This window comes from Arachis duranensis, chromosome 2, assembly GCF_000817695.3.
Source record: "Arachis duranensis cultivar V14167 chromosome 2, aradu.V14167.gnm2.J7QH, whole genome shotgun sequence".
NCBI classification, from domain to species: domain Eukaryota; kingdom Viridiplantae; phylum Streptophyta; class Magnoliopsida; order Fabales; family Fabaceae; genus Arachis; species Arachis duranensis.
In genome coordinates this window covers 87,004,189-87,014,382 of record NC_029773.3, presented here as the reverse complement: position 1 = coordinate 87,014,382, position 10,194 = coordinate 87,004,189, and the positions used below count along the sequence as shown (strand labels likewise).

The 10,194-nt window shown below is 35.4% G+C and overlaps 2 protein-coding genes across 2 annotated transcripts in view; one reads left to right on the top strand and one right to left on the bottom strand.

Moving 5' to 3' along the window:
• LOC107475721 (LOB domain-containing protein 19-like) overlaps positions 1-4,294 on the top strand; it is a 6,047-nt gene extending 1,753 nt beyond the window's left edge. The window contains exon 2 of the mRNA XM_016095367.3: positions 3,320-4,294. Within this exon, the coding sequence (XP_015950853.1) occupies positions 3,320-3,682 (363 nt within the window). The 3' untranslated portion in view covers positions 3,683-4,294. The remainder of the gene's footprint in view (positions 1-3,319) is intronic.
• A 3,533-nt stretch (positions 4,295-7,827) lies between these two features.
• Positions 7,828-10,165, bottom strand: LOC107475557 (uncharacterized). Its single transcript, XM_016095216.3, has one exon. It carries the CDS (start codon positions 10,027-10,029, stop codon positions 8,110-8,112), a length of 1,920 nt encoding a protein of 639 aa, XP_015950702.1. The 5' UTR covers positions 10,030-10,165; the 3' UTR covers positions 7,828-8,109.
• Between the last annotated feature and the right edge of the window lie 29 nt (positions 10,166-10,194).

The window sequence follows — 10,194 nt, the reverse complement described above, 5'->3', positions numbered from 1 at the left end:
TAGTTACTATTATTAGTAATAAATTAATATTAGTGTAATTCTGAATTATCTATTGTGTATTATTGTTATATATGAATTTATTTAATATTAATATTTTTTAATAGTGAATTATTTTTAAATTTAAATATTTAAATTACATTATTAAAAAATTAATTACATTAATTACAACTATTTTAATTAATTAATTAAGTGGGACCACAACAGGGACTAAAGTTAGTTCCTCCTAATGGAGAAGAGAGAGATGCTTTGAGTTCCTATTTACTGTTTATGACGCAAAAGCTGATGTGGAGTTACTTTTTATGACAGGTGGGCCATAAACAGGAACTGGGATGAGTTCCCTACTGGAGATGGTCTTATAGTATGAAAATTTTCACTGTTTACTTTGACACGTTTGTCAGCTTTGGTTATGTTTTCCATGGAAGCAACCCATAATTATACGGTGAACCCCTATATTTGTAGCTAGGTTTTCTGATTCCCATGCCCAACCCCATCATTCATATATTATATCACATCATTTCTCCTAATCATTGTTTTTAAGCTAATTCTTATATATATAAGCAAGTTAGAAGACAGAAAATTAAATTCATTTAAAAAATCGCTTGTAAAGTTTTTAATATCTTGATTGTTGTTTTTAATTCATATAATTATTAAGACTTAAATATTAAAAGAAAAAGTATAAAAAAATTAACTTTATTTGAATTATTATTTAAGATTTATTATTTAGAATTTAAAATAGACAAAATAATTTTAAAATAATTAACTGATGTTAGCTAAAAAAATCAATTAAAAAAATTCTACTCATATTAAAAAAAATCAATTAAAAAAATTCTAATTTTGGTACCTGAAATCCACATATAAATATAGTATGTGCTATGAAAATTAGGTTTTATTTTCAATGGAAAAATTTATGAAACGCATGTTATAATATATATAATAATTTAAAGGGAGAGAGGGTGGTGGTGGCAGCCGCCAAGTGGGTGTGGCTGACTACGGAGGCCTATAATTAGTTGCTTGCCGGAGCTACCAAGCAACACTATTAGCAGCTCGAGAAATATTCAAATCATTTCTAGTTTTGACTTTCAACCCTTTTACTTTATGCTGCTCACACATAACTGTGAAATTTGTACATAGTCACTTAATATAAAATTAATCCGATATTGACTATTTCAAATGTCACTTTAATTATTTATTTATTAATTAAAGTTTAACCTTAATATTGAACATGAAAATATGGTGAAGTTGATGATCTCTATTTTAATAGTATGAATGGTGAATAGTGGAGTGTTTTAAGGACAATCTTTAATTACTAAAAAAGAAAAAAGAAAAAAAAAAAGAAAAGAAGAGGTAATAAATAATAACTATATATTGAAACAGTCCCTTAGACATTATTAGAAATTATAGTGAAAGTAAAATAATAGTTGAACTATAAATAAAACAAAGTCAATTTTCTTTTTTTTTTATTTTATTAAAATAAAGTCTTTCAAGAACACAAAATTCTCAACTATATATTATTATAGTAGAGTTCTAATTTAAATATGTTGCAAAAAATATTATCTCTTGAATGGGGGTAAAGTGAAAACCTTGATGCGATTTTCAAGAATCTAGCATTTTCAAGTATATCGGCTGCTATGGATTAAGGTCATTGCTTTATACTTAACGGATAAGGTTTGCCTAATCATATACATTATACTATAGATTATAGAACCAAACTTATTAATCCTTATCGTTAAGAATTCATCAATCATCATAATCTGAACATTAAGATGCAATAATTGAGTGGTCAAAATTTTGTCCTTACCTTTTCCATATCCATGCATGCAGCTAATAGTGCCACAGTGAATAGTGATTAAGTTAATTATTATTAGTATAAATTATAATTAAGTTAACAATTGCACGCAGTACACTGCATCATATTGAATTTTTTTTTTCACATTTCTGGGCAATTATTGGACAGATATACACCAATGGATTAGTTAGCTTCTTTAATTAGGTAGAATTCCATTATCTATGCAATTGCTTATTTACCAAATATAAATATGAATTTAATAGTAGTAGTAGTCCCTTCTTTTTCAAAATATTTATAATTATTTTATTTTAAATTTTTTATATAATTTTTAAACATTATAAGCAACAATGAATAGTAGACACTAAATAATATACTGTACCGTGCAAAAGGGTATAGAGAGGGAAAGTTGCTTGGATAAGATTGATTATTATGCTTCTCCCTTTTTCTTCTGCAAGTAAACAATGCAAAATGTAACATCTGAAACAAAATATTCTTCACATGCATGCATGTTATTATTAATAATAACATGACAATATTTGGTTCCGTGCACATGATGTGTGAATTAATTAGTGGCATGATCTCTATCTGTTTATCTCTGACATTTCTTGACTATTGGTCTGTTTGATGATTAGATTGAAACTCTTTCCAAGTCCGTTAGTTAATCATCTTTGGGAAATTTTTCTTACTGATTTGGCTATTGAATCATAATTTTATAAGATATTATTGTTAATTTTCTCTAATAAGGTGTATCAACAAAGAATATATACTTAAATAAATCTCTAAAACATTTTGTGTTCGACGTTTTGTTTTAAGAAAATTTTATTATATTTAGGTCTCTAAACTTTACAAAAATAAGATATATATAAATTTTTATCTTAGTTATATCCGTTGTTTTGACATTAACAAATAAGTCTTCAAAAATATGAGAAAAATATCTATATATCTTATTTTTGTAAAGTTTAATAATCTTAATATAATAATAAAAAATAAAGACCAAAACATTTCACCCAAAAGTTTTTAGAGACCTATTTAAATAGGATTATGCTACGTATATACTAAAATTAGTCACTAAAGTCTACCACTAATATAAAATACATATTAAAAATAAATCAAATTTTTAGGTGGCTGACTTTAGTGACTATTTTAATGTACAAATAACAGTTTTTATTTGAATATATACTCATCAATAAATTAAAGATGCTACTGATAAAATCCCAAAGGGAGGAAGGAACTTAGTAATTGAAATAGTGAATATTTTCAGAATAAGCATGGGTGTGGTCTGATAATTCATTAATTAGTCTCTCAACCAAAAGATTCCGCCTACAGCAAAGAAATTAGTTATCACCTTGGAGAGTAGATATTCTTCAAAAACCTTAAAAAATAACTTAGGTAGTAAAAATGTATTTTATGATTTGGACAAAAATGAGTTTTTTTTTTTCTTGGTCTCATATTTTTGGGCGGGGTTGGAACTTGGAACCCGGTTGAATAGAAAAGAAAAAGTGACACTTTACAAGTGAATTTGTGTTGGATCAGGTTGTGAACTTGCAAGCAGAATTAACATATGTTCAGGCCCGTCTTGCTACAATGCATCGCATCCCTATAGCTGCTGCTGCTGCTTCACCACCAACTCTTCATTCATCATCATCCTTAGATCACTTGGCATCATCAAATGCTGACTTGCAAAATGCCTCTAACAATATGGGCATGAACTTTAATCCTCCTCCTCAGCCACCACCACACTCAACACCATTAGAATCAAGTATCTTCATCAACTCATCAGATGAACCACCACCACCACTACTACTTGAGGATGGGGATCTTCAAACTTTGGCAAGAGAATTTGTCACTAGGTACTTGCCCGGAGTAAGATTCCAGCCATCTAATAATTCTCACTAAGATGACAATGCTTTTGTTTCTATCAATGTCTAAGGGAATTACAACTTGGCTTGATTTGGTGGTTGCTAATACTACTATGGTTAGAGATGTACTGGTGCAAGAGACGAATACTTTCTAACATGAAGGATTATGTTTATGTAATTACAAGATTGGTGGCTTCACACCTTTTTATTTGTCTAAGTAATTTGCTGCTTCTTTAGCTCTTGGTAATTTAGATTTGCTTACTATGGAAAAAGAATTTCTACATACTTCAATAGAATGCCTATGACCAATGATTCACCAAGTAATTTCTTACATGTCACTAAGCTACTAGCTTAGTTAAACCATGTTACCACATTTGATCATTATTTGCAGCACCAATTGATTCAGATTTTTTTATGGTCCCTGATCCAATTTAAGTAATGTAAACACCTGTTGGGAAACCTAGTAAAAAGTTAAACTAACACCTTTGTTTATTGAGTTTATGGCCGATCACAATCATGTTATTTTCAACTAGGATAAGTGTAATTTTCCATCTTGGGAATACATTTCTCTATCTCAACTAGAACAATCTACTAGAAAAGAAAATCAGCTACATCAAGCTCGGAGAGGATGGCTTTTTTAGTCTTCTTAGAAAAGCTTAAGGGTAAAGACCATTTTCGGTCATTACATTCGTCGACCGTCGATTGTTGATCTTACAGAAATCCAATCAAATCCAATACAACATATCTCTTCATCAAAGGCATAGTCATCTTTTTGGTAGATAAATGGTCATTGCTGATAATCATGAAGCAGACACACCAACCAACCACAGGATAATTTACATTGAAACCACCAAATAATGAACCTTGAACCTTGGGATTTGACTTCCACAATAATACTATGTCCGAGTACACTCCACTCGAAACTTTCTGTCCATGTCTGCTGTTATAAAACTGTCATAATGTTGGAACAAACCTGAGCATATGCTGCAATACTTGGCAGAAACAATGTTTTACTGGACCACTATATTTGTTTTGTTTTGTTTTATATATTCACAAAGTGATAATTTGTCACTCACCAAATAAAATAGGCCCTGAAAGATAACAATAAAAGCCATAAGCAAAATGACACACATGAAATGCCAAACATGACCACAAACTTCCCACCAAAGCAGTCCTTAAAATCTCAGCCCAAACAGCAGCCATCTTCAGCAGTCTGTTTATTATGAGCATAGTAGTGACTGAGTTCCTCATAAATAACAAATTTGAACAGCTCAACAGTTAATGTATTTATATTCATAAATACCACTCTAACAATTATACTTAGAAAACAGCAATCACCAAGAAATAGTAAAGTCAATTCAATGACTAGGAGACTCAAATCTATGTATAACACCCATAATTGTACTTGCTAGTATTATCCACCAAAAGCACATGCATTTGACATAGGAATGTACCTGATCTTATAGGACAGTTCTATCACTGCAAATTGTGCAAATAATATACCAATTCAGATTTGATAACTAGCAGATGAGATTTGTAGGAATACAACTAGGATAGATGTCTTGTCCCTTCACAGGGTTATAGAGATGTGATGATCGTGGTGAACTAGTGTGACTGCTGGTAAAGTTAGGGGCACAAACACGTGTTGTGGGAGAAAGAAAAAAGAAGGGGTGGATTCAATTTTCTGTCTCTATTCAGGAGGTACAGAAATTTTCTGTAGTTTTTTCCCTCTCTTTTCCTCCTCCTCCACGATCCCCTCTATATATCTAAATCCAAATACCAAACACCTTTTGTAAATCTATGTCTATGGGTCTGAGACATTGTCCAAACAGAGCCACCAAGATTGCATTTGATTTTGAGAACAAGACAAGACAAAACATTGAGAATAGGACATAAAAAGACAGAAACACAGATTAATATTTTCGTATTTAGTTTTGTGATAAATTAAATATAAGATAGAATAAACAATAAAAAGTTCAATTTATCTTCATTTTTTCCTTCACACAAAATTTAGAATAAAAAATAAAATGATAAAAAAATGTACTTATGAAAATTTGATACTGATCATAAAAGGAAAAATGAACAAATAAATTGCGTCTCTGCCAATGTCTCTGTGCTTTCTGACAAGAATGACGCAAAATACAATAATAAAGTGTCCCAGGACACAATGTCTCTGTCCATATCTCATTTGCCAAACACAATTTTGTGTCTCTATGTCCATGTCTTATTGTCCTATCCTTATAAACAAATGCAGCCTAACAGACAAACATATACAGAAGACAAAATTATGACCTGTTTGAACCCGGCAAAGCTGAACAACTTAACAGCTAAGGGGACAGAGATGAACTATTTCCTAATCCCAGAATTATAACGACGACGGAAGAAAACAAGGAGAAAGGAATTAATTTGATCTTAGTGTGAAAGCCATGGCCTTAGTCAGTTACAAACCAATAAAAAAGGAAGAGATGCTCACAACTGTTTACTTCTCAATTTGGTTGTCAGAATTTTTGCCAAATCAAAAAATGGCGAACATCTTGTTTGCTTTCATTCAAGCTAGCAAAAAGTATGAACTAAAATATTGTTGGCAATTACAATTCTAAACATCCAATAGCATCTGTTAATATCCTTATGAAAAGAATAAACCTTCGTTTCTTATCTTAAATTCTTAATCTGTTTATGATGACACTCGATGCTACGAAGTAAATTGCTGACGGTCACAATTTGAAGATGATTATAGATAACAAGTTGGCAAATCAGTATCAGAAAATCCTTAGTAACATGAGACAATGGAAAATAACTTTTAGAGTGTAAATTATTATTATAAATAGGGAGAAGAAGAATGTTAAGACCAAAAATGAAGAACATAAACCAGATTCATGACAGTTAACAACTTAACATGCATGAATACAAGGTACATATAGCAACTTAACATGCATGAATACAAGGGACATATAGATCCAAGACTTGAAAAAGGGGCTTGTCTAGAACTCCGATATGTACAATCACAATGAAAAACAAGGTTCTGTGCTTGCAGTTTAAAGAAATAAGCACACTACTCGTATATGAAAGCATACCATGGTTAAGGCTACCATGATCTTTATCCTCGCAGTTTCTGGCATCTTTCTCCAGTAAAGTTGCCTTTAGAGCCAATGAGAACTTAAGCATGACAGATGTAAACTATAATTAGACATTAAAAGGGTGAATAATAACTCTAGCAAGTAGCAACATAACAAAAATGGAACCTGATCTTTATTTAACCTGAATGCCGGATACAGAAGGCATTGAAGGATCTTATGTTCTCAAATTGTTTGTTTGCCCCAAACTGAAAATGAAGAGCTAAAGGTGACACTTTGAGCTGACAGGGTAAGCCGAACGAGCATATGTAAAGCAACTGGTCCAAAGAAATAAGTCATGAACAGGACAAGTTTCCTAGAGAGTAAGTAATACTGGACAAGGATCCATGAATTAGTTTGACCCCCACACTAGTTGATGAAAATGATGCAATCCACATCTTCCCTTCCACTCAAAGATGCTATGATAAGGGAGAAAGATGTGACTCCAAGGTTTATGTTGTTAATACCTCCTAATACGACGCAGTTGGGTATGTACTAGAAGTGTCATCAATGTTCATTGTATGTCAAATTATCATCTGGATAAACTTACAAAAATTATGACATATCCATGGATCATTAAACATACTATGGACATATCCTTTCTGAATGTATGGGTGTGCTTGATTTGTAGATTTAACATATTACAGACTACATAGTAAACCTGCGCCAAACAATTTTTTAAGTTCTAAACAGGGCAAAGGTGGATGTACCTGAGGACATCTGTTACAGTACCACCAACCTGCAACCTCCAATTCACTGTAAAATCAATAGCCAAAAGCAGTGCAAAGATGACTTAAAAGGTAGAGAAGAGTTACATGATCATATATTGGGATGTCTCACCACTGAGTCATAGCAACTAATAATCTTCACATCGATCAAACAGATAAATGATCTATTACACATTGGCAATGAGTAAATATGTAGAAGAACCGGATAAGGAGTGACGCGCACACATGTCATAAAGAAAGTTCAAACACACCACAATGAGGTGGGAAACAAGTCGTGAATGGCTTCTCATAATACATACAACAGTCTCTTTTAAGTTCAAAATAGAAGACCGAAAAAACACTGATATAAGGACCAACATTATAAAACTGAAGGCCAAAAACAAGGTTACCAGATATAGTCATACTCATAATGAAGTTATGTGCAAAAAGAAGCATAAACCGGTCATACTTTACAGAACCACACTAATAAATACACCTAAAAGCATGTGAGCGGCTCCAATCTTCTGTATACATAAATATACAATCCCACTTCTGTTTCGCTGGAAAGGGGGTTAAATAGCCTCAGTGGAATCTGATCGGTGATCCCTAAGTTAGTGTGGATTAACTCTGATGTACATGGAAAGCTATAAAATCTCTTCATGACAGAATCCACTATCTCCACAATCAGCACCAGTATCCAAGCCACAAGGAGAATCATACCACTTAGTATTGTCTTGATAGAAACTATCGACCTGTATACAGCTAAGGCCGCCTACATCCGAAACTATGGATTCGTCATGCCTCATGGGCTTGGTTAGTTTAGTATCCTCACAATCAAGGATGCCTTTCTCATCAAAATCACTGCACTTCAACCACTTCTCAGGCTTGCAACTATCGCTTATAAGATCTTTCTGACTCCTACAATCTGCTCTCATATGGTCCCAAGAAACAACTTCCCCCAAAGTGCGGCCGAAACTATCTTCATCATCCTCAATCAGCTCAGTATCCTTGCCATCCCCATAGATCCTATCATGGTGATTACTCCAATTTGTGAGATCATTATCCCCAACCAAGACATCATCCTCGTGCGACTTATCAGAAATCAACCCAATAGGCTTCAACCCCTCAATTTCCCCTATACTCCTAATCTTATTCACAATATCAAACAACTCCCTTGAAACCGATCCCAGCAACTCGCCTGGTATCTTCGAAACCTTCCCTTCCAGCATTGCAACCTCAGTCCTCAACTCCTGCACCTGCTGCAACACCGAAAACTGCAAATCCCCATCATCATTTCCCCTAATCAAACCAAACCCTTCACTCTCCATGTCCTCACTAACCCCATACACATTCTCCTGATCCATCAAATACCCTCCTTTATGCCCAACAACCCTATGCATAATCCTAGCATTCCCATCCAAAGGCCCCGGCTCGTGCCCTGAATGCACGGCATAGAGCTTAAAAACCGCCATCCCTTCCTCTTGATACACAAAACTCTTGTCCTTCTCATTGTAATTCGTGATTGGAACTATTGCCCTAATCCTAAACCCACACCCACACCTCTTAGAAGCATAAGGCTCCCTCTTCAAAACTTTGGACTTCTTCGCTGCCGGCTCACCAGCCCTATGGCACGCATAATCCTTCACCTCCGCCATAAACGGCTTATACCTAATATACTTCTGCCTAATACACAACACAACCTTGTGCTTCGTCGCCAATTGCTGCAACCTACTAGGCACCTCTTTTGCCGGCACGTCGAAGCTCTCAGTATACTCAAACCTTCTCCTCTTGCTCCTGGAGCCAGCTCCACCACCACCGCCACCACCACCTTCCCCCGACGAGCACACCGGACAAGCTGCAACACAAACCCTAATGTAACTCTCGGGAATTCCATAGAATTTAGCTCCAACGGTCCACATTTGCTTGATCCTCTCAATGGTCTCTTTCAAACTAAAGTGCCTGAGATCGGTGTCGCCATGTGAGGACATAACTATGTCTTGCCACTGATTAATGTGAGAAACAAACTGGTTGGTGTTGTTCTTGAAGCACAGAAAAGGGTTACCGTTAGGGTCGAGATGAGTTTGGAGCTTGTCTTGGATTCGCTTCCATGCTGTGAGGTAGGCGGTTTCTTCGTTTCGGTCCTTCCAGACGGTGCGCCAGGATTTGAGGACAGAGCGAGGTGTGGCGGCGACGATCTCAGCGGCGGAGGGGAGGCGGTGGTGGAGGAGGGAGCGGATCATGAGGGAGTGGGATTCGGGGTTGAAGGTGTAGAATTGGGACGAGATGTGGGGTTCAGGGGAGATGAAGAAGGAGGAGGAAGATAGGGTTTTGGAGTGGTGGTCTTGGTCTTGGTCTTGGGCTTGGGCTTGGGGCCGAGGGGAGTGCGGGGGAGAGTGGTCTGAGCTGGAGTGAGATGGAGGGGAGTGGGAAGGGGATGGGGATGGAGGGAAAAGGAGGGAGAAGGTGGAGGGGTAGGTGGTGGCGGTGGTGGTGGTGGTGGAAGGTGGGATCTGGTGGTGGTCCGGGAGGAAGAGGTCTTCTTCCTCTGTTTTGCTTGAATTCATGGTAGAGAGAGAAAGACAGGAGAAGAAGAAGAAGGAGGAGGAAGAAGGAGGAAAATGGTGAAAGAGGAAAGTGAGGTGGTCTATCTTTCTTCTTTCTCTCTCTGTGTTAATGTGTTCTTCTCTCTCCTTGCCTCTCCCACTCTCGACTGTTGCGTCATGTGTGTC

What these genes read in the sequence shown, in the direction of transcription:
- LOC107475557 (XM_016095216.3), bottom strand. Translation starts at nt 10,029, where the DNA reads ATGAATTCAAGCAAAACAGAGGAAGAAGACCTCTTCCTCCCGGACCAC.